Source organism: Heptranchias perlo, chromosome 32 (genome assembly GCF_035084215.1).
Source record: "Heptranchias perlo isolate sHepPer1 chromosome 32, sHepPer1.hap1, whole genome shotgun sequence".
Taxonomy (NCBI): domain Eukaryota; kingdom Metazoa; phylum Chordata; class Chondrichthyes; order Hexanchiformes; family Hexanchidae; genus Heptranchias; species Heptranchias perlo.
Window position 1 is genome coordinate 34,826,473 of NC_090356.1, and position 25,349 is coordinate 34,851,821.

At 44.6% G+C, this 25,349-nt stretch overlaps 1 protein-coding gene across 1 annotated transcript in view; it reads left to right on the forward strand.

Moving 5' to 3' along the window:
* LOC137301220 (ephrin type-B receptor 2) overlaps positions 1 to 25,349 on the forward strand; it is a 1,084,770-nt gene that overhangs the window by 888,070 nt on the left and 171,351 nt on the right. Inside the window, exons 8-9 of the mRNA XM_067970697.1 lie at positions 3,118 to 3,226; positions 25,017 to 25,081. Coding sequence (XP_067826798.1) covers positions 3,118 to 3,226; positions 25,017 to 25,081 — 174 coding nt within the window. The remainder of the gene's footprint in view (positions 1 to 3,117; positions 3,227 to 25,016; positions 25,082 to 25,349) is intronic.

Below are 25,349 nucleotides of genomic sequence, written 5' to 3' on the forward strand. Positions count from 1 at the left end.
GAGCCTTAAGTGGGTGTGAGGAGTGATGTGATGGGGTAGGCTTCACAGGGCAGAGTATGGGGAGGGGGAGGGGGGGTGATGTGCACCGTGGAATACAGGAGAATGAGTAAGTGTGCTCACTTTTTCTGACCGGGTTAGGCCATTGAAAGGCTTCCTGCACTGGATCCAGGTGCGGGAGACGTTGCTGCCTCTGGTCACCTCCTCTGCCACCTCGAGCCAGGCCTTCTTGGTGGCAGAGGCAGGGTACCTCCTCCTGTCTGCCGGGTAGAAGACATCCCTCCTCCTCCTCACCCGGCCAGCAGCACCTCGAGCGAGGAGTCAGCGAATCGTGGCACCGGCTTGGCCCTTTGTTGCTCCATTTTAATAGATTATTTCTCTCTCCCACAAATGCCATTCAAGCAATGGCCCTTTAAATACTCCAGCTGGCAGCATGTCATTCGGGTGCGCAGTCCGCCCACTGCGCAGCATGGGGACGCCAAACCCGGAAGCCACATTAATGAGCATCGATAACGCTGCAATCGCGTAGAGGAAAGTAGGACATTTTTTTACGGGTTTCCCACACGGCCATGACCCCTCCTTCCCCCCCACCTCGCCCCCGCTGACATCCCACTGCACAGAGTACAAAAGCAAATAATTAATGGTAATCCTTTATAAAACACTGGTTAGGCCACAGCTGTAGAATTATGTCCAATTCTGGGCACTGCACTTTAGGAAGGATGGCAAGAAGGATGCCTTAGAGAGGGTGTAGAATGGTTCCAGGGATGAGGAACTTCAGTTATGAGGAGAGACTGGAGAAGCTGGGATTGTTCTCCTTAGAGCAGAGAAGGTTAAGGGGGGATTTAATAGAGGTGTTCAAAATTATGAACGGTTTTGATAGAGTAAATAAGGAGAAAGTGTTTTCAGTGGCAGGAGGGTCGGTCACCAGAGGACACAGATTTAAGGTAATTGGCAAAAAAATTCAGAGTCGAGATGAGGAGAATTTTTTTTATGCAGCGAGTTGTTCTGATCTGGAATACACTGCCTGAAAGGGCGGTGGAAGCAGATTCAATTGTCACTTTTGAAAGGGAATTGGATAAATACTTGAAGGTGAAAAATTTGCAGGGATGTGGGGAAAGAGCAGGACTAATCGGATAGCTCTTTCAAAGAGCCAGCTTAGGTACGATGGACCGAATGGCCTCCTTCTGTGCTGTATCATTCTATGGTTCTATGATTCCCTCCTGGCCTCTCTCCTGGCCTCTCTCCTGGACACCTCTCCTGGCCCCTCTCCTGGGCCTCCCCTGGCCCCTCTCGTGGACCCCTCTCCTGGCCCCACTCTTGGCCCCTCTCCTGGCCCCTCTCCTGGCCCCTCTCCTGGGCCTCCCCTGGCCCCTCTCCTGGGCCTCCCCTGGCCCCTCTCCTGGGCCTCCCCTGGCCCCTCTCGTGGACCCCTCTCCTGGCCCCACTCTTGGCCCCTCTCCTGGCCCCTCTCCTGGCCCCTCTCCTGGGCCTCCCCTGGCCCCTCTCCTGGGCCTCTTCTGGCCCCTCTCGTGGACCCCTCTCCTGGCCCTTCTCCTGGATCCCTCTCCTGGCCCCTCTCCTGGGCCTCTCCTGGCCCCTCTCGTGGACCCCTCTCCTGGCCCCTCTCCTGGGCCTCTCTTGGGCCTCTCCTGGGCCTCTCCTGGCCCCTCTCCTGGGCCTCTCCTGGGCCTCTCCTGGCCCCTCTCCTGGCCCCTCTCCTGGCCCCTTTCCTGGGCCTCTCCTGGGCCTCTCCTGGCCCCTCTCGTGGACCCCTCTCCTGGCCCCTCTTCTCGGCCCTTCTCCTGAGCCTCCCATGGCCCCTCTCCTGGGCCTCTCCTGGCCCCTTTCCTGAGCCTCTCCTGGCCCCTCTCCTGGCCCCTTTCCTGAGCCTCTCCTGGGCCTCTCCTGGCCCCTCTCCTGGGCCTCTCCTGGCCCCTTTCCTGGGCCTCTCCTGGGCCTCTCCTGGCCCCTCTCCTGGGCCTCTCCTGGCCCCTCTCCTGGGCCTCTCCTGGCCCTTCTCCTGGGCCTCTCCTGGGCCTCTCCTGGCCCCTCTCTTGGGCCTCTCCTGGCCCCTCTCCTGGGCCTCTCCTGGCCCCTCTCCTGGGCCTCTCCTGGCCCTTCTCCTGGGCCTCTCCTGGGCCTCTCCTCACCCCTCTCCTGGGCCTCTCCTGGCCCCTTTCCTGAGCCTCTCCTGGGCCTCTCCTGGCCCCTCTCCTGGCCCCTTTCCTGAGCCTCTCCTGGGCCTCTCCTGGCCCCTCTCCTGGCCCCTTTCCTGAGCCTCTCCTGGGCCTCTCCTGGCCCCTCTCCTGAGCCTCTCCTGGGCCTCTCCTGGCCCCTCTCCTGGCCCCTTTCCTGAGCCTCTCCTGGGCCTCTCCTGAGCCTCTCCTGGCCCCTCTCCTGGCCCCTCTCCTGGGCCTCTCCTGGCCCCTGCCCTGTTAGCCTGCAGGTTTCTCTGGTGGCTCTGGCACAGGTCAAGACTCATGCAACTGCGAGTTAAAATCACAGAATTTAACCATCTGCCCTCTCAGGTGGACATAAAGATCGCATGGCAGTATTTGAAGAAGAGCAGGGGAGTTCTCCCTGGTGTTCTGGCCAATATGTATCCCTCAACAAACACCTAAAACAAATTCTGATGAAAGCTCATCGACCTGAAACGTTAATTCTGTTTCGCTCTCCACAGATGCTGCCTGACCTGCTGAGTGCTTCCAGCATTCTCTGTCTTTATTTCACATTTCCAGCATCTGCAGTACTTTGTCTTTGGCCTTGAACAGATTATCCAGTCATTTATTTCATTGCTGTTTGTGGGATCTTGCTGTGCCCAAATTGGCTGCTGCGTTTCCTGCATAACAACAGTGACTAAACTTCAAACGTACTTTATTGGCTGTAAAGCACTTTGGGACGCCCTGAGGTTGTGAAATGGGGCGATAGGATTGCAAGTTCTTTAAGATGTGACACTATTCCCATTACTACCAACGTGGTGCCGAACAGCTGTACCAACTTAAGGTGAATGAATCTCAGGGGTTGGATAAGATGCATCTTAAGAAAATAAGGGAGGATATTGTCGGAACTCAGGCACAATCTGCCATGGATACCCCATTTACTGCCTGTGTTTTTTTGTAGCTGAATACCAGACCAGTATACAGGAGAAGCTCCCCCTCATCATCGGATCGGCAGCTGCAGGCCTGGTGTTTATAATTGCAGTTGTTGTCATTCTCATCGTTTGCAACAGGTAACTTAATTCTTCCATAAACTTCCAAACATTGATTCCTTTTGTTGCATGACCCTACAGTTTATTCCTGTGGATAGTATAATGTGTTTCCTTCAATTAAGAATTCTTTTGAAAGCTAGCAATGCAGCTGCTGGTTTTTACAGATCAGCTCTCAGCAATGCATGAGTAATTGAATGGCTAGTTTATTGTTTGCTTAGTATAGGAATTGGTGAGATTTCTTCTCTGTCTCTCTATATTGAGCTGGTAGTACCCCAGTGAACTAACGAGAGCTTGTGCATGCCTGCAGTGTTTTTCTTGCTCCATTGCTCTGCAGGACTGTGCAATTCTGCTTCAATGCAGCCACAATGCTACAGCCTCAGGATATGCGCTCCATGGAATGCAATTCTGTCCAGCTAGTGTAGAATCCTTGATACCGGCACCAATACAACTCAAGGAGTTCTAACCAGTCTCCACATGTAACATGGTTCCACAAATATCACCACACTTTATATACTTAAAACGCTGATAGAATTGTTTTATATGAATGAATATTCAATGGAGGTCATTATGTGCAGTTGTGAGTGTTGGTTTTGTTCAGTCTGTTCCACTGGAGGGCAACCAACCCAGGAGTTAAGATACAGATCAGCCGTGAGCTAACTGAATGATGGAACATGCTTGAGGGGCAGAATCGCCTATTCCTGTTCCTATATTCCTATGTTCCTAATCCAAGCACATAAAACACAGAGCCAGTAATGTGCCTTAAAAACTGACCTTTTCTTTTATTACTGTTTAAAAGTCCTGAATCCTAATTTTCATCCCTTGAGACATCTCCATGAGACTACAGGACCTAACTATCTCCTTTCTACCCAACACTAACTCCTACAGGTCACCTATCTTCTGTCCAGACTCCCAGCTCCAAGATCAAGGTTTCCAGTTCCAACAAGGTTCAAGCTTCCGGCTCCAAGGTCCATCCTTCCAGGCTCCCAGGTCTAAGCTCCCAACTCCCAGATCTTCTTTTTCCACTGTCTCTCCCTTGTCATTGCTACCAATCAAACGCTTTAATTTGTTTTACCAATGGATACTCCCAGTAGGTGCAGCTATTGATCCAGCTTCTATTGTTCATGGTCTTTAACAGCAGAGCCAGGTGGCTCATATACTCTCCTCCCTCTCCCTTCCTTCCCTACCCTACCCAACATTACTTTTTTTTGCCATTGTTTTAACTGGTGCCATCCCAGTCTCAATGTGACCATTGTGCACTTACTTCTAGAATTGAAAAACAGATCTTGGGAGACTTTCAGTATTTAAAAATACCAAACGTTTTGAAAGGTCATTTTAAAGGCCAGATCTGAGCTTTGAAAGTAAAAGCTTTTGGTATGACACTAGCAGAGCATATGGACATGGAAACCTCATTAAACCATCCAGTAAACAAGGAGGGTGCAATACCAGAGAGACAAGGAAGATGAGAGCTTAGTGGAGGAGAGGAAATTGCAGGCATTAAGGAGACAAATTGAATCTGATAAACTGGAATGGAAGCCAGACTCAGATGATTTCTACCCGAGGAAGAAGTAGGTGAGGAAATTAGGAATGCATTAGTTATAATCTAACAAAGCTGCGATCGTACCAAAGGATTGGTAGGTGGTGAATGTTATACCATTATTCAAAAAAGCTGAAAGGGCTAAATAAATGATTTACAGGCCTATGAGTTCAACATGAGTAATGAGAACATTGCTTGAATCCATCAAGGGCAGAGGAAATAAGCACTTGGAAAAGTATAAGCTGATTGGAAGAATAAAATGATTCTGTGAATGGTGACTGGTATTTAACTAGTCAAATAGATATTTTATGTATAAATGACTGAGAGAATTCTAACCAAGGTTTTGGGTGACACAGAGTTGAGAGTTATAGAGCAAATTTGATGAGTTAATACTCTCAATGCAGAGCTTCAGGTGATGGGAATGTATTTGGGAATTCTAGAATGCTAAAGAGAAACAACAAGGAAGCTGTGCAGGAAAGTGATTGGGGTAAGGATAACCAGATTGTGTCAGGAAGGGACAGAGCATATAAACAAAAGAGTGCACTAACAAATAGGGGCCGGGTAAGAAAAAATGGTAATGAGACAAATAGGACCATAGTACAAAAAAATGTTACGCTGTCTAAAAATGTTAAAAAGACAAATCTAAAGGCACTGTATCTGAATGCACAAAGTATTCGTAATAAGGTAGATGAATTAACAGCACAAATAGATGTAAATGGATACAATATAATAGCAATTACAGAGACATGGCTGCAGGGTGACCAAGGCTGGGAGCTGAATATCCAAGGGTATTCGATATTTGGGAAGGACAGGCAAAAAGGATAAGGAGGTGGGGTGGCATTGTTAGTAAAGGATGAAATCAGAGCAATAGTGAGAAAGGATATTGGCTCAGAAAATCAAAGATGTAGAAACAGCCTGGGTGGGGTTAAGAAGCACCAAGGGGCAGAAAACACTGATGAGAGTTGTCTATAGGCCTCCAAACAGTAGTGGTAATGTAGGGGATGGGATCAAACAGGAAATTAGAGATGCATGTAACAAGGGTACTACAGTGATCATGGGTGACTTTAATCGACATCAAGACTGTCCAAACCAAATTAGCAATAATACTGTGGAGGATGAATTCCTGGAGTGTGTACGAGGTGGCTTTTGAGACCAGTACATTGAGGAGCCAAACAGGGAACAGGCTATCCTAGATTGGGTATTGTGCAATGAGAAGGGGTTAATTAATAATCTTGTTGTGCGGGGTCCTTTAGGGAAGAGTGACCATAACATGATAGAATTCTTCATTAAGATGGAAAGTGAAGTAGTCCAATCCGAAACTAGGGTCCTAAATCTAAACAAAGGAAACTACGAAGGTATGAGGAGTGAGTTGGCTATGATAGATTGGGAAGCTTCATTAAAAGGCATGATGGTGGATAGGCAATGGCTGACATTTAAGGAATGAATACATGAATTGCAACAATTATACATTCCTTTCTGGCGCAAAAACACAAAATGAAAAGTGGCCCAATCATGGCTAACAAAATAAATTAAGGATAGTATTAGATCCAAAGAGGAGTCATATAAAGTTGCCAGAAAAAGTAGCAAGCCTGAGGATTAGGAGCAGTTTAGAATTCAGCAAAAAAGGACCAAGAGATTGATTAAGAGGGGAAAAATAGAGTATGAGAGTAAACTTGCAAGGAACATAAAAGTGGACTGTAAAAGCTTCTGCAAGTATGTAAAAAGAAAAAGATTAGTGAAGACAAATGTAGGTTCCTTACAGTCAGAAACGGGAGAATTTATAATTGGGAACAAGGAAATGGCACAGCAATTAAACAAATACTTTGGTTCTGTCTTCAAGGAAGAGGACAAAAATAACTTCCCAGAAATGCTGGGGAACCAAGGGTCTTGTGAGAAGGAGGAATTAAAAGAAATTAGTATTGGTAAAAAAATAGTGCTGGAGAAATTAAAAATCGGACTGAAAGCCGATAAATCCCCAGGACCTGATAATCTGCATCCCAGAGTACTAAAAGAGGTAACCATGGAAATAATTCTATAGATTATGGAACAGTTCCTGCAGATTGGAGGGTGGCAAATGTAACCCCATTATTTAAAAAAGAGGGAGAGAGAAAACAGGGAACTACAGACCGGTTAGCCTAACATCAGTAGTAGGGGAAATGTTAGAGTCTACTATAAAGGATGTGATAACAGAACACTTAGAAAATATCAATGGGATTAGACAAAGTCAACATGGATTTATGAATGGGAAATTGTGTTTGACAAACCTACTGGAGTTTTTTGAGGATGTAACTGGTAGAATAGATAAGGGAGAACCAGTGGATGTGGTGTATTTGGATTTTCAGAAGGCCCTTTGATAAAGTCCCACCTAAGAGGTTAGTGTGCAAAACTAAAGTACATGGGATTGGGGGTAATATACTGGCATGGATTGAAAATTGGTTAACAGACAGGAAACAAAGAGTAGGAATAAATGGGTCTTTTTCGGGGTGGCAGGCAGTGACTAGTGGGGTACCGCAGGGATCAGTGCTTGGGCCCCAGATATTCACAATATATATCAATGATTTGGATGAGGGAACCAAATGTAATATTTCCAAGTTTGGTGACGATACAAAACTAGGTGGAATTGTGAGTTTTGAGGAGGATGCAAAGAGGCTTCATGGTGATTTAGACAAGTTGAGTGAGTGGGCAAATACATGGCAGATGCAGTATAATGTGGATAAATGTGAAGTTATCCACTTCGGAAGGAAAAACAGAAAGGCAGAGTATTATTTAAATGGTGATAGATTGGGGAATGTTGATGTACAAAGGGACCTGGGTGTCCTTGTACAACAGTCACTGAAAGCAAACATGCAGGTGCAGCAAGCAGTTAGGAAGGCAAATGGTATGTTGGCCTTCATTGCAAGAGGATTTGAGTACAGGAGCAAGGATGTCTTACTGCAATTATGCAGGGCCTTGCTGAGTCCACACCTGTATTCACTTGAGTTTAGAAGAATGAGAAGGGATCTCATTGAAACGTATAAAATTCAGACAGGGCTAGACAGACTGGATGCAGGGAGGATGTTTCCCCTGGCTGCGGGGCCCAGAACGAGGGGTCACAGTCTCAGGATACGGGGTAGGACATTTAGGACTGAGATGAGGAGAAATTTCTTCACTCAGAGGGTGGTGAACCTGTGGAATTCTCTACCACAGAAGGCTGTGGAGGTCAAGTCACTGAATATATTTAAGAAGGAGCTAGATAGATTTCTAGACACAAAAGGCATCAAGGGGTATGGGGAGAGAGTGGGAATATGGTATTGAGATAGAGGATCAGCCATGATCATATTGAATGGCGGAGCAGGCTCGAAGGGTCGAATGGCCTATTCCTGCTCCTATTTTCTATGTTTCTATGTTTCAGATACAAAGTCAGTGCTCCCTGTACAGTTTTCCCTCCATTGATTTTAGCCATACAGGAGCACCTCAATTCCCAAAATGTACTCCCATCATGCAAAGCTCAGGAGCACTGAATTGTAACATTTACCCCATGGTGCACTACAAAGAAGAGAGACAAAATTGTTAAGGTTATAGATTGGTTCAAAGAGTGGACAGAACAATGGCACCCGCAGTTTAAGGTAGCAATGTGTAAGCTGGAATAGCAGGTGAGAGTACAGTCTAACAGGGGACTCACTACGAGAGCTACATCAACAATGAGAATTAATGGTCTATAACACAATAAAAATAGCTTGCAAGGAAGAATGAAAAAGAATGTGGGCATTATTACGAGATGTGGAAAGCAAGGAGGAACTACTGAAGTTATACAGAGTGCTGGTCAGCATATTAGGATCATTGTTTGCAATTTTGAGAAGGACATATTGGCCTTGCAGAAAGTCCAGTGGCAACTCCCCAGAAAAATTCCTTGGATGAAGGGAATTAATTATGATGAGTGACTGGGTAACATGGGATTATAATCCCTGGAGATGAGGAGGTTGGGAAATGATCTGATTAGGGTATTTAAAGTAATGAAGTGATTTGATAACTCTTCCCTGTAGTCATAGAATTCAAAACAAAGGAGCAGAATCTTAGAATTCGAAGTGAGCCAATTAAAAGTCACTCCAGAGACTAAATTCATCACACAAATGTTTGTCAGGATGTGGAATATACTGGCCCAGAAAATGGTCTTGAACAGGCAATGACCATCTCCAACAAGAGAGAGTCTAACCACCTCCCCTTGACATTCAACGGCGTTACCATCACCGAATCCCCCACCGTCAACATCCTGGGGGTCACCATTGACCAGAAACTTAACTGGACCAGCCACATAAATACAGTGGCTACAAGAGCAGGTCAGAGTGTGATGGATGAGTGCAGCTCCAACAACACTCAAGAAACTCGACACCATCAAGGACAAAGCAGACCGCTTGATTGGCACCCCATCCACCACCCTAAACATTCACTCCCTTCACCACCGGTGCACAGTGGCTGCAGTGTTTACCATCCACAGGATGCACTGCAGCAACTCACCAAGGCTTTTTCGACAGCACCTCCCAAACCCGCAACCTCTACCACCTAGAAGGACAAAGGCAGCAGGCACATGGGAACAACACCACCTGCACGTTCCCCTCCAAGTCACACACCATCCCGACTTGGAAATATATCGCCGTTCCTTCATCGTTGCTGGGTCAAAATCCTGGAACTCCCTTCCTAACAGCACTGTGGGAGAACCTTCACCACACGGACTGCAGCGGTTCAAGAAGGCGGCTCACCACCACCTTCTCAAGGGCAATTAGGCATGGCCTTGCGCGACCCCCACATCCAATGAACAAATAAAAAACAATTGTTTAAAATAGAGGTAGATACTTTTTGGGATGTAAAGGTATCAAGAAATGTGGAGAATGGACAGGTAATTGGGCCTACTGGCCGACTCTTGTTTCTGTGTACTTGTATCAGCTTGGTTGGGAAAATAGAATCTGAGAGTAAACTAGTGAGAAACATAAAAACAGACTGTAAAAGCTTCTATCGGAATGTAAAAAGGAAAAGACTGGCGAAGGCAAATGTGGGTCCCTTACAGACACAGACGAGAGAATTTATAATGGGGAGTAAGGAAATGGCAGAGAAATGAAACAAATTCTTTGTATCTGTCTTCACGGAAGAAGACACAAAGAACCTTCCAGAAATACTAGGGGGCCGATTTTCGGATGGCCGAGAGGGTGCGTTGGGGGCGGGCGGAATCCCGGAGAGGGTTTGGAGCCCGGCTCCAACCCGCTCACTTCCGGGTTCCCCAATGATGCGTTCGGGTGTGCGCAGCTCCCGCATGCGGGACTCCCACCGGCAATTAAAGCCGGCAGGATGATAATTTAGATAGTTATTTAGCTGGTTGAGTCCGTGACAGACCTCATTGAGTAGAAATTTTGCCAGGGGTGCAATTTTGAAGGATCCTCAGCGTGTTTCCCGTGCTGTGGGAAACACTCCCTGTTGGAGCAGACGTGTTTCAGTCAGCAGCCAGTGGGAGATGCAAAGGATTATTTGACAGTTGGGGGGAAAACCTCATTTATTGCAGCAGGGCACTCTGTCACTTCAGACAAAGTTTTGACTGCAACATCTTTGTCTTTCCACTCAAAATTATTAATTTATACCCTACTTTGCGAACCCCCTCAAACTCACACCGTTGGAATTCTCTACCCCAGAGGGCTGTGGAGGCTCAGTCATTGAGTACATTCAAAACAGAGATCGATAGATTTCTAGATATTAAAGGCATCAAGGGATATGGGGATGGTGCAGGAAAATGGCATTGAGATAGAAGATCAGCCATGATCTTATTGAATGGCGACACAGGCCTGAGGGGCCGGATGGCCTACTCCTGCTCCGATTTCTTATGCTCTTATGGTTCTGATCCTCTTAAAGTTGACCTTTTTTTTGGGCCAGGATCAACATTTAACTTGTCCTTGCACAGCAACCTGTAATGTTACACAGTGGCCTGCAATGTTACACAGTGGCCTGTAATGTTACACAGCGGCCTGTAATATTATACACAGCGGCCTGTAATGTTACACAGCAGCCTGTAATATTACACACAGTGGCCTGCAATGTTACACAGCGGCCTGCAATGTTACACAGCAGCCTGTAATATTACTCACAGTGGCCTGTAATGTTACACCGCGGCCTGTAATGTTACACAGCAGCCTGTAAAATTAAACAGTCGCCTGTAATGTTGCACAGTGGCTTGCAATGTTACACACAGTGGCCTATAATGTTACACAGCAGTCTGCAATGTGACACACAGTGATCTGTAATGTTACACAGCAACCTGTTATGTTACAAGCAGTGGCCTATAATGTTACACAACAACCTGTAATGTTACACAAGGCCTGTAATGTTACACAAGGCCTGTAATGTTACACAACGCCGTGTAATGTTACTCAGTGACCATTAGGTTTAGAATAGTTATGGAAAAGGATAAGGAACAATCAAATGTGAAACTACAATGGAGGAGGGCAAGTTTGATGTAAATAAGATGCAAGAACTTTAGAGTAGAGATAATGGGACTTCTATTATCCCAATATAGACAATATAACAGTGTAAAGGGCAAAGAGGGGGAGGAATTCCTGAAATGTGTTCAAGAGAACTTCTGGAATAGTGTGTTTCCAGCCCAACCATGAAGGAGACAGTGCTGGATCTAGTTCTGGGGAGAAGTGGGGCAGGTGGAGCATGTTTCAGTGGGGGAGCATTTGGGGAACAGTGATCATAATATCATTCGGTTTAGAATAGTTATGGAAAAGTACAAGAAACAATCAAATGTGAAAATGCTTAACTGGAGGAGGGAAAATTTCAGTGAGTTAAAAACGGATCTTGCCCTAATGGATTGGAATCAAAAATTGGCAGGTAAAACAGTAATTGAACAATGGGAGGCCTTCATGGAGGAGTTGGTTTGGGTACAAAGTAGACACATCCCTATGAGGGAGAAAGGAAGGGCATCCAAAGCTAGAACTCCCTGGATGACTAAAGACACTGGGGGTTATATTGGATAACCCTGAAACCGGGCGCGGGGTCACGGTGCGCGATTAATCCACGTCCGGTTGTTGAGATGCAGGCAGCACGTAACATTTGTGCTGCCTGGTGATTTTTATGATTGCTGTGTGCAGGCAGCCCTACTTACGCTGTTGAATGGTGGCTCACTGCAGGGGACCCAGATATCGCGAGTGGCTAGTACCACTTAAAGGCAGCCTGCAGGAAGTGGTGGAAGTCAATTGGGTAGTGCAGCATGGTGATGGGACCTCTGGAATTTTTAATGAGCAACAACTGGGCTGCTCAAAGTTTACGGGACTCTGATATTTGCAAAATATAAGATACGGGTCCGCACGGAGTCTGAACGGAGATCAGACATCGCACACGTAAAACACAGATCCAGGTCCCGTCCCTGTGTTTACAAACTGTTGAGTTATTTTAAAACATCGAATAAAGGTTGCGCACTACTAAATCCCACATCCTCCAATCTGCACGCCAGACCCCACCAACCTGATGATCTGAGTTTGTACTGAGCCTGCGAGAGTGCATGCACCAAGGTTCTCTGATGATGCACTAGAGGCCTTGGTGCAAGAGGCGGACAGAAGGAGGGGCATCCTATATCCTCAGGGGGGCAAAAGGCCCTCCACACATAAGCCCCAAGTAAGTGGGAGGCAGCGGGGATGAAGTCAATGCCAGGCGCACAGCACCACGAACACGGATGCAGTACAGGAAGAAGTTCAATGCTTTGACACGAGTGGTCAAGGTGAGTGAGGTCAACTGTCAAGTGGCGTCTCCTACCAACTGCACCACACACTACACCCCCATCACCCACATACCAATAAACTCTTTCAATCAGTACTCAACTTTTTTTTTATTCGTTCACGGGATGTGGGCGTCGCTGGTGAGGCCAGCATTTATTGCCCATCCCTAATTGCCCTTGAGAAGGTGGTGGTGAGCCGCCTTCTTGAACCGCTGCAGTCCGTGTGGTGACGGTTCTCCCATCGTGCTGTTAGGAAGGGAGTCTTCTTCAGCTCTTCCAATCAGATGCTTCCTCCCACCCTCACACATTACCACTGTGTGCAAGCCGCACTCCCACAACTCACAGGTCACACACACCATGACAGGCACATCACCCAAACATCCTGCAGGACACTCACTGACACACGTCCCACTTTCTTGTAGGAGAAGATGGTGCATAACAGGAGGCAGCAAGTGGCAGTGGCTCCATGGAACATGAACCTGCTGCCCTCTCTCAGGATGACAGCATTCCTGTCCCACCCCTGCCCCTCCACCAGTGCCCTTGCTGTTGCAGGTCAGCGAGCCAGCCCACTTCCTGTAGAGTATTGAAACTTTATTATAGGAACATAGGAAAATAGGAACAGGAGTAGGACATTTAGCCCCTCGAGACTGTTCTGCATTCAATGGGATCATGGTTGATCTGTGACCTAACTCCAAATACCCGCCTTCGCCCCATATCCCTTAATACCATTGGTTAACAAAAATCTATCAATCTCAGATTTAAAATTAACAATTGAGCTAGCATCAACTGCTGTTTGGGGAAGAGAGTTCCAAACTTCTACCACCCTTTGTGTGTAGAAGTGTTTCCTAACTTCACTCTGACAAGTCCTGGCTCTAAATTTTAGGCAATGTCCCCAGTCCTAGTATTCAAGTATGGGAGACCTCCAAAAACAGGTACAAATGCATCAGCATCCAGGAACAATAATCCAGAAACCAACCTGTAACTCCTGCATGGTCCCTTTAAATAGCGCTGGTGGGGGGGGGGTCCTCCAGGCTGTTGACGACCAGCTCAGCTGTGCGAGGTTAAGACAGTGCGTTGGCTGGAGTGTGGAGTTCCAAAATCACATCTGCCTCTTTAAATCAGTGTTGCACCCTAATCTCCTGCATATTCTCCGTACTTTACATGATGCCGGCGTTCGTTATCTGTGCCTGCGTGAACGCCTTTATCAATATGGCGTCTGGCGCATGTCACGCTAGAAGTGTGCGCTCCGGCAAAGAGAGAGTATGAGAATAGATTAGCGGCTAAAATAAAAGAGAACCCAAAAGTCTTTTATAAACGTATAAATAGTAAAAGGGTAGTCAAAGGAACGATGGGACCGATTACGCACAAAAAGGAAATCTTCTTGTGGAAGCAGAGAGCATGGCTGAGGTAATAAATGAATTCTTTCACATTCGTCTACTGTAGAGAAGAGGATACTGCCAATGTATGTTAGCTCTTTCAAAGTGCCGGTACAGGCACGATGGGCCAAATGGCCTCCTCCTGTGCTGTGCCTACTATGAAGATAAAAGTGGTGCTGTCAGTTTGCTAACGACTATCATATTTCAGTACAACCAAGATGATTATCTCAAAATTTTCAAAATTTCCTTTGTTTAGATTTAAGACCCTAGTTTCAGATTGAGCTACATCACTTTCAAACTTAACAAATAATTCTATCATATTATGGTCACTCTTCCCTAAGGTCTCCCTTACAACAAGATTATTAATTAACCCTTTCTCATTGCACAATACTAGATCTAAAATAGCCTGTTCCCTAGTTGGTTCCTCAACATACTGATCTATAAATCCATCTCGTATATGTTCCAGGAATTCATCCTCCACAGTATTAGTGCTAATTTGGTTTGCCCAATCTATATGTAGATTAAAGTCCCCCATGATTACTGTATTACCCTTGTTACTTGCACTTCTAATTTCCTGCTTTATACCGTGCCCGACATTACCACTACTGTTTGGTGGCCTATAAACAACTCCCACCAATGTTTTCTGCCCCTTGCTGTTTCTTAGCTCCACCCAAACTGATTCTACATCTTGATCTTCTGAGCCAAGATCCTTTCTCATTATTGTACTGATCTCATCCTTCATTAACAGCACTACCCCACCTCCTTTTCCTTTTTTCCTGTCCTTCCTAAATGTCGAATATCCTTGAATATTCAGTCCCCAGCCTTGGTCACCCTGCAGCCACGACTCCATTATGGCAATTCCTTCTGTTTGTGCCGTTATTTCATCTACCTTGTTGTGAATGCTGTGTGCGTTCAGATAAAGTGCCTTTAATTTTGCCTTTTTAACATTTTTTCCTATTTTGACCTTATTTGCTGCTGGCCTTTGTTTCCGCTGCCTTCCAATTTCACTTACTACTTTTCTGCCTTCCACTTCCAGCTTTGTCACTCTCCCTTCTGAATCTCATTTTTCATTTTGTTCTTTCTTCAGGTTTGCTTTTCCAAAAACTGTAAAAATACTGAATCTAACTGCTTTCACAGTTAAACAAAATCTTTGTAACATTACACAAAAGAGAAAAAACACATAACAAGCATTAAAAACAGTGAAACAAAGGCACTGACAATGAGGACAGACTTTTTAAAGAGACAGTACACTGAAAACAAAAGAACACATTTTGTAGCATGTGACACTCTCCCTTTCTCCTTCTTGATTCCATCATAGACAACCGTTTTTTACTTAAACCAAATTTCAATTAGTGATGTTTGTGACTTGACCCCATTCTGTACTGACTCATTGTTGAGCTCACAGTCTGTGTCCTCGCCCAAGCCTGGTGTGGTGAAGCTCACTCCATCTTTCTTTTTGTTCCTCTTTTCTTCCTCATCTTTCAATCTACCATTCAGAACTTCAACTTCCTCTCTCAACCTCCCCACCTCCTGTGGCTGAAACAACAAGACTCCCGCTTTAATCCTCCACTTTAATTTTCTTCTCCTTTATCAGTTTCTTCATTGTTTTTTCCCGCTCAGCTTTACACGATCCGAATTTTCTGGATTTCTTTACACCTTCAGCCTGAAGATAATTACTGACATGGCCAAAGTTGTGCTTTCTTCGTTTTTTTCTCTAATTGGTTTTCCACCTCTAATTTTTGTTCCATAAACTTTTTGTTGAGGTTGCTCTTGGTTTCTAATTGTTACTTTAATTTTATAGTTTGCTATCCTTGCCATGGCATAACCATAGCTTTCCAACTTTCCTTTTTTACATGCTTTTCTTTGGTTAGTGTCTTAACCAACTCTCCTAGCTGTTCGAGATTTTCTGCTTTCTCTGTCAAGGGTATACATGACCCGAATTACTTTTCCATGTATATGTGGATTGTCGAACATAACCGCCATGGTTTATTCTCCTTTGGGCTTGAGAGGTTGGCTACCTTTAGCTCACTCAGTCACAACCACTTATCCCTCTTTACCCTTTGTGTCAGAACCAGTCAATCTTTTAACACACTGCCCCTGCCTCAGCTCATTTGCTGCTGAAACCCTCACCCATGCCTTTGTTACCTCTGGACTTGATTATTCCAATGTTCTCCTGGCCGGCCTCCCTTCTTCCACCCTCCGTAAACTTCAGCTCATTCAAAGCTCTGCTGCCCGTATCCTAATTCGCACCGAGACTCGTTCACCCATCACCCCTGTGCTTGCTGACCTACGTTGGTTCTGTCCTGGGACGCCTCAATTTTAAAATTCTTATCCTTGTTTTCAGATCCCTCCATGGCCTCGCCCCTCCCTATCTCTGTAGCCTCCTCCAGCCCTACAACCCTCTGAAATCTCTGCGCTCCTCCTATTCTTGCCTCTTGCGCATCCCTAATTTGCTTCTCTCCACCATTGGCGGCCATGCCTTCAGCTGCCTAGGCACTAAGCTCTGGAATTCCCTCTCTACCTCTCTCTCCTCCTTTAAGATGCTCCTTAAAACCTACCTCTTTGACCTAGCTTTTAGTCATCTGTCCGAATATCTCTTTATGTGGCTCGGTGTCAAATTTTGTTTGATAATCGCTCCAGTGAAGGGCCTTGGGACATTTTACTACATTCAAGGCATTGTGTAAATGCGAGTTGTTGTTGTTGTTGTTGTTGTTGTCGTCGTCGTCGTCGTCGTGGTCATGGAGTCATACAGCACGGATAGAGGCCCTTCGGCCCATCGTGTCCGCGCCGGCCATCAGCCCTGTCTACTCTAATCCCATATTCCAGCATTTGGTCCGTAGCCTTGTATGCTATGGCATTTCAAGTGCTCATCCAAATGCTTCTTGAATGTTGTGAGGGTTCCTGCCTCCACAACCCTTTCAGACAGTGAGTTCCAGACTCCAACCACCCTCTGGGTGAAAAAGTTCTTTCTCAAATCCCCTCTAAACCTCCCGCCTTTTACCTTGAATCTATGTCCCCTTGTTATAGAACCCTCAACGAAGGGAAAAAGCTCCTTAGTATCCATCCTATCTATGCCCCTCATAATTTTGTACACCTCAATCATGTCCCCCCTCAGCCTCCTCTGCTCCAAGGAAAACAAACCCAATCTTCCCAGTCTCTCTTCATAGCTGAAGCGCTCCAGCCCTGGTAACATCCTGGTGAATCTCCTCTGCACCCTCTCCAAAGCGATCACATCCTTCCTGTAGTGCGGCGACCAGAACTGCACACAGTACTCCAGCTGTGGCCTAACCAGTGTTTTATACAGCTCCATCATAACCTCCTTGCTCTTATATTCTATGCCTCGGCTAATAAAGGCAAGTATCCCATATGCCTTCTTTACCACCTTATCTACCTGTTCCGCCACCTTTAGGGATCTGTGAACTTGCACACCAAGATCCCTCTGACCCTCTGTCTTGCCTAGGGTCCTCCCATTCATTGTGTATTCCAATGTTGTTTTTGTTGTTGTTTCCCCACCTTTAATTCTTGTGCCCACCCAGGGATGCCAATGTTAGTGGATTTTTCCCGTTACTGTCGCAACAAAAGGGTTGTTAATCCTTCAAGAATAACTTCTGTGTGATTCGGGCATGAGTGGTTATTAAACAACAAACTTTAATACATTGACTCACAACAGCACTTCCGATTACATTAAATGATAAGCATTCAATACAACCTGGTTCCTGGACTCCAGACTGACCAGATCTGACCTCCTTAGACTGCCTGTGGCTATGGACTTCTGATGGTCCTCTCGAGAGTTCCAACTTCTGGGAGGGAACATGCCCAATCTTTACACCACTTGGCTGCTTCGTTCTGTACGTACACATCTCTAACCTTATCTCCTGGTCATAAATAATCCTGCCAGGCTGATGCCACATTAGCAACTCAAGCTGAGCTGTTTTACGTTGCGTAACTAATCACCTCAAGCTGCACTTCTGTTGTTACAACCTGTTATTGTCCTCTCAGAATGTGTGGGCCTCTTCCTTATCTGTGTTGATGGCCTTGATAGCTCTGTATCTCTCCATGATTCTCACTTGTCTAAGCAGTTTCTAAATGCTATCAGTTCCTTGAATGTTGTTTCTTTGGTTACCACCTCCCTTAACTTGGTGTGGACCATCACTTGACTTCAGCATGTCTCCATAATTCTTCCTTGTTTAAACAGTCTTTCAATGTTATCTATTCTTTGGAATGTTGGACTCATCCTCCTTGCTGTTTAGCTTGTGAGCTGACCTTGTTCTCACAGAGATACTGAGCCATATCACCCTCAACATCGCCCTCTTGCTAAATGTCTGGGCGCAATGGGAGATGGGATACTTGACCACGCTTGTTTTAAACCATATTCTGACTGCCTGTAATGTTACACAATCGCCTGTAATGTTACACAATCACCTGTACTGTTACACTGCAGCCTATAATGATACATAGTGGCCTGTAATGTTACATAGAGGCCTGTAATGTTACAGTGATCTGTAATGTTGCAAGTGAGCTGTAATGTTTTACATTGTCCTGTAATGTTACACAGCAACTTGTAATGTTATGCAGCAACCTGTAATGTTACACAGTGACCTGTAATGTTTCGCAGTGACCTGTAATGTTACGAAATGGTCTGAATGTTATGCAACAGCCTGTAATGTTACACAGTGGCCTGTAATGTTTCACAGTGACCTGCAATGTTACACAATAGCCTGAATGTTACACAACAGCCTGTAATGTTACGCTGCAGTCTGTAATATTACATAGTGACCTGTAATGTTACACATTGTGAGAGGGTTGCCCTATGGGGAGAGATAGAGTAGAATGGGCCTATAGTCTTTCGAGTTTAGATGAATGAGAGGTGACCTCATTGAAACGTATAAAATTCTTAGAGGGCTCAACAGGGTAGATGCTGAGAGGCTGTTTCCCCTGGCTGGAGAGTCTAGAACTAGAGGGCATAATCTCAGGATAAGGGGTCGGCCATTTAGGACTGAGATGAGGAAAAATTTCTTCACTCACTTGGTTGTGAATCTTTGGAAATCTCAACCCCAGAGGGCTATTGATGCTCAGTCATTGTATATATTTAAATTTGAGATCGATAGATTTTTGGACTCTAAGGGAATCAAGGGATATGGAGATAGGGCAGGGAAAGTGGAGTTGAGGTGGAAGGTCAGCCATGATCTTATTGAATGGCGGAGCAGGCATGAGGGGCCGTATGGTCTACTCCTGCTCCTATTTCTTATGTTCTTACATCACAAAGATTATTGAGATTATTTCCTAGCAGGCTCAAAGATCGAACTTGAATGTTAAGATCTGAAATGTGATTCATGGTCAGGAGTCACAGGTGTGTTTTCTTAAAGTCCTGTTATTGACAGCACTGGATTGAAGCCCATATATGACTGAAAACTTACTGAACAGTTGTTGGTGCTACATCAGCCACATCCGATGAAATGCTACCCAATGCTAATAGAGGAACTTCAATAATACATAAATATTGTGAGCAACTGAATAATATTAAACAAAGACAGTGAACAGCACTGGAGAAAAATGTGTGTCTGGTAGTACACAGTAAAGAAGCAGGCCCATTTTGGTTAGTGACATTTGGTGATGGTGCTGTCAAGCCCCTATTGGTCCCAAAGGAAGCCTGAATTTACCTACTCTAATAAACATCTATCCATTCTGGCCATTTCTACTATGAATGAGCTAATCTGACCAAAGATCAGCGCTGATTGAGATTCATTCACTCAACGTAATCAAGTAAGAAAGTTACTGAGAATCTGCTCCTCACTCCGAGTCCTCCTTACATTTTTACAGACTTGGTATCTCAGCCAGATCAGATGATACACAGTTGAATTTGCTTATTTCACAGCCTTTGTGACGTAGCCCATGTATTATCTTAAAAATGGAACATCAGGCTATGTTTCTGTTCATTTCACCTGGTTTTGTTTTGAAATGGTACCATTTTTCTTTTAGATTGTTTGCCTAAATTGGGAATGTGGGAGTGGCCTCATGTAATTTAGATGTTAGAATAAGACTTATCGCACATCTCCAACTCTAACTCATTCGTTCCCAGGACCTCAACGCTGTGCCATTTCCTACCCTCCTCAGTCTTTTCCTATTGCTACAAGCCAAAGCTTTTAGAATCCAGGCTTGGTGACACCAAATCCTACTTCTCAATTTACCCCTTTGGGTTTCCTCCTTCACTGAGATTTTTCAATGAACCAAATGAATTCCGTGCCAAGGGAGTTAAAATCTTTCAGCCGTTCGTCTGAAAATACATTTTAAAATATTATCTCATTGTGCCCTGTCAATCATCACATCATGCCATTCTCATCTGACTTGCAATATTCCCACAATCTCATTTTCTGTCACTTATGGAAAAAATGTTGCTTTACTTTTAATTTCAGTTCTATTTACAATGTTGACAATTGTACTTAATCACTTCTCATTGCAATAAGTAATAAGAATAATGTAAATACTTATTAATTGAATGGCTTTTTAGTGGAAGTCTGAAGAGAGAAAATCCCACCTAATCGCGGGAATCTGGCTGATGTGCTCAAAGCCTGCCCACTGGGTGAGGCCATGCCAGTGTTAGTGAGCCTCACTATGGGTTGGTGCAGCCCAAGGCTTTCTGAGTCTGGGTAAGCCATGTCCCTCGAGGCATTTGCAGATTGTGGTCTGCTTCAGGTGTCAGCAACAGATAGATTGGACAATTTTTATTTTCCATGTCTCCCCTTTTTTGATGCTGACACTTCTTTTAAGTTTTTTTAGTCCCATTTTTGTGTCTGACACCTCCACACAGGCCAAGAGACAAGTAACAGCACATGGTTTCATCTCAGAGAAGGAAAAATAGCTTTATTTATGTTGAGGTACAAATAAATCTAAACAAAATTAGGGAACGGAGGTTTTACAGTGCGTTCAGGACTTCTTTCTTACCCAATACGTAAGAAGCCCAACAAGATAGGAATCAGTGCTGGATTTAGTAATGGGAAATGAACCAGAGCAGATAAGAGAAGTAAACATGGGGGAACATCTAGGCAATAGCGATCATAACATAATAAGGTTTAAGATAATGATTGAGAAAGACTTAAGTAAGACAAAGACTAAAGTAATAGATTGGAAAAAAAGCTAATTTTGAGGGAACATGAATGGAACAAGGAACGATAAACTGGAAAAAAAAATTGGCAAACAAAGAGATAGAACAGCAGTGGGAAATATTGAGAACGGTGATCACTAGAGTTCAGGCAAAATATATTCTTCTAAAAAACAAGAACAAACCAGCCAATAATGAAACACCATGGATGAATAAAGAGATAAGGGTAAAATTGAAACTAAAGAAAAAGGCCTACACCAGGTACATTAGACAACAAAGGAGAGGATAACAAAAGGGAATAAAAACAGAAAATGATGGAAATAGTTTGGTATTAGGCGGGATCAGACTAAGAGAGAGTACAAGAAAGTCTAAGATAGGTTTATAGTGCATGTGTGTAAATGCACAAAGCATGTTAAACAAGGTTGCTGAGCTGTAGGAGCAATTAGCCACATGGTAATATGATGTAGTGGCGATAATGGAGACTGGCTCAAAAAAGGGCAGGATTGGGTACTAAATATTCCTGGATACAAGGTGTTCAGGAAAGATAGGGAAGGAAAGAAAGGAGTTGGGGGGGGGGTGGTGGTGACAATATTGATTAAGGAGAATATTGCAGTGCTGGAGAGAGAGGATGTCCTGGAGGGGTCAAGGACAGAATCTATTTGGTTAGAGTTAAGAAATAAAAGAGGTGCCATTACACTACTGGAGGTATTCTATAGGTCACCAACTAGCGGGAAGGATATGGAGGAGCAAATTTGCAGCAAAATTACAGAGAGGTGCAAAAGCCATAGAGTAGTGATAACTGGGGACTTCAACTATCCGAATATAGACTGGGATAATAATAATAATATAAGGGGCACAGAAAGGGAGGAATTTTTGAAGTGTGTTCAGGAGAACTTTTTTGACCAGTACGTTTCCAGCCCAACGAGGAAGGAGGCATTGCTGGATCTGGTTCTGGGGAATGAGGTGGGTCAAGTGGAGCAAGTGTCAGTGGAGGAACATTTTGGGAACATTGATCATATTATCATAAGGTTTAGAATATAAATGGAAAAGAACACGGACAACTCTAAAGTAAAAATACTCAATTGGAGGAGGGCCAATATCAGTGGAATGGGAACAGATGTGGCCTGGGTAAATTGGAATCAAAATTGGCATGCAAAATTGTAATCGAGCAATGGGTGGCCTTTAAAGAGGAGATGGTTCAGGTACAGTCTAGGCACATTCCCACAAGGGAGAAAGGTAGGGCAACTAAAGCCAGAGCACCCTGGATGACAAAAGAGATAGAGAGTAAGATAAAGCAGAAAATGAGGCATATGACAGATGTCAGGTTGATAACACAAGTGAGAACCAGGCTGAATATAGAAAGTTCAGCGGGGAAATGAGAAAGGAAATAAGAGGAGCAAAGAGAGAGTATGAGAATAGACTGGCAGCCAACATAAAAGGGAATCCAAAAGTCTACTATTGGCATGTAAACAGTTAAAGGGTAGTAAAAGGAGGGGTGGGGCTGGTTAGAGACCAAAAAGCAGATCTACTCATGCAGGCAGTGGGCATGGCCGAGGTACTAAATGAATACTTTGCATCTGTCTTTACCAAGGAAGAAAATACAGCCAAAGCCACAGTAAAAGAGGAGGGAAGTTGAGATATTGTGTGGGCTAAAAATTGATAAAGAGGAGGTATTGAAAGGCTAGCTGTACTTGAAATAGATAGGTCACCAGGACCGGATGGGATGCAGCCTAGGTTGCTGAGGAAAGTAAGGGTGGAAATTGCGGAGGTACTGGCCATAATCTTCCAAATATCATTAGATACGGGGGTGGTGCCAGAGGACTGGAGAATTGCAAACGTTACATCATTGATTAAATTAGGGTGTAAGGATAAACCCAGCAACTACAGGCCAGTCAGTTTAACGTTGGTGCTGGGGAAACTTTTGGAAACAATAATCCAGGACAGAATTAACAGTCACTTGGATAACTGCGGATTGATTAGGGAAAGCCAGCACGGATTTGTGAAAGGCAAATCGTGTTTAACCAACTTGATGAGGTAACAGAGAGGGTAGATGAGGGCAATGTAGTTGATGTGGTGTATATGGATTTGCAAAAAGCATTTGATAAAGTGCCGCACGGTAGGCTTGTTATTACGATTGCAGCCCATAGAATAAAGGGGGCAGTAGCAACATGGATACAGAATTGGCTAAATGACAGGAAACAGAGAGTAGTGGTGAACGGTTGTTTTTCGGACTGGAGGGAGGTGTACAGTAGTGTTCCCCAGGGGTCAGTGCTGGGACCACTGCTTTTCTTGATATATATTAATGACTTAGACTTGGGAGTACAGGGCACAATTTCAAAATTTGCAGATGACACTAAACTTGGAAGGGTAGTGAACAGTGAGGAGGATAGTGATAGACTTCAGGAGGATATAGACAGTCTGGTGGCATGGGTGGACATGTGGCAGATGAAGTTTAACACGGAAAAATGCAAAGTGATGCATTTCGGTAGGAAAATTAGGAGAGGCAATATAAACTAGAGGGCACAATTCTAAAAGGGGTACAGGAACAGAGAGATCTGGGGGTATATGTGCACAAATCGTTGAGAAAGCGGTTAAAAAAGCATACCGGATTCTGGGCTTTATAAATAGAGGCATGGAGTACAAAAGCAAGGATGTCTTGATAAACCTTCAAAAAACACTGGTTCGGCCACAACTGGAATAATTCGTCCAGTTCTGGGCACCACACTTTAGGAAGGATGTGAAGGCCTTAGAGAGGGTGCAGAAGAGATTTACTAGAATAATTCCAGGGATGAGGGACTTTATGGATAGACTGGAGAAGCTGGGATTGTTCTCCTTGGAACAGAGACTTCTGCGAGGAGATTTGATAGAGGTATTCAAAATCATGAAGGATCAAAACAGAATAGATAGAGAGAAACTGTTCCCATTGGTGGAAGGGTCAAGAACCAGAGGACATAGATTTAAGGTGATTGGCAAAAGAACCATAGGTGATATGAGGAAAAACATTTTTACACAGCGAGTGGTTAGGATCTGGAATGCACTGTCTGAGGGGGTGGTGGAGGCAGATTCAATCATGGCCTTCAAAATAGAACTGGCTAAGTACTTGAAATGAAAAAATTTGCAGGGCTATGGGGATAGGGCGGGGCAGTGGGACTAGCTGGATTGCTCTTGCATAGAGCTGGAGCTGACTCAATGGGCCGAATGGCCTCCTTCCGTGCTGTAACCTTTCTATGAATCTATGATTCCAGCAGAGACACTATTACACATATATATATAAAAATTCATTTTCAGGCGGGGCCTGATTTGGGTAAACTGAATCTTAAACCAGCGGAAAACGTTGCCGAAAACACGAATATAAATGGTTTTGGGGATAACTCACTTGCATTTAAAATTTCTCAATCTTTCGCGCTGGTTCGGCCAATTCCACCAGGATTGTGCTGATATTACCAGAGGAAACAAGTGGAAACTCAACCCCTTGGAGTATAAGGTTAAAGAATCAATGATAAATTTGTACCAGATATTGGTTAGGCAACAGTTCGAGCAATGTGTACAGTTTTGGACAGGCCATTCTAGAAAGGACATTAAAGCCATAAAGAGCATACAACGTAGTTATGGGATCCTAGGTTTTATAAATAGAGGCATAAAGTACAAAATCAAAGAGATAATGCTAAAAAATATATAAGACCACAGCTGGAATATTGAGTCCAGTTTTGGTGCCTTACTTTAAGAAAGATGTCAAAGCCATTAGGTCGGGACAGTCGAGATTCACTGGGATCAGAGCAAGGGGCGCAAGCCTGAGGACAGAGGACAGACCAGAGAAACGACTTTTTAGTCATTGTATAAAGTCCAAAAACCCTATCCAATTGAAACGCAATAAAGGTGACTAATTCCAAAATATCAAACATTCAGTGTTGTCTAAATCAGTTGACTGGTGGGCAGAGTTTAGCACAGAATCCTTACAGGCCTAACTAGAAATGGGAGATTATAAGTTAATGATCAAACTGCAGCTTGTTATCTCGGTAACCGCCAGCTGTAATGACAGCCGTTCTCATTTGCTTCACTTTCAGGAGACGAGGGTTTGAACGGGCAGACTTGGAATACACGGACAAACTACAGCATTATACAAGCGGCCATGGTGAGTGCACTGTGCAGATATGTCCATATATTTCTTCACCATAAATAGAACAGAGAGACAAGATTGATGGGCAAATTACAACACATCTCCTGGCTCGCTTCAAGATTCGATCAGTTTGTCCTGCCAGAATGTTGAGGACAAGCCTTGCCCATAAAACCCCAGCAATATGTGGCTTCACTTGACATGGTAATGATTATTACTTGGGCCCTTTACTATTTAAGTTGAAAGAAAGCTATAAGTGCACTTGTCCTTGCCCAGCTCTGTAAGA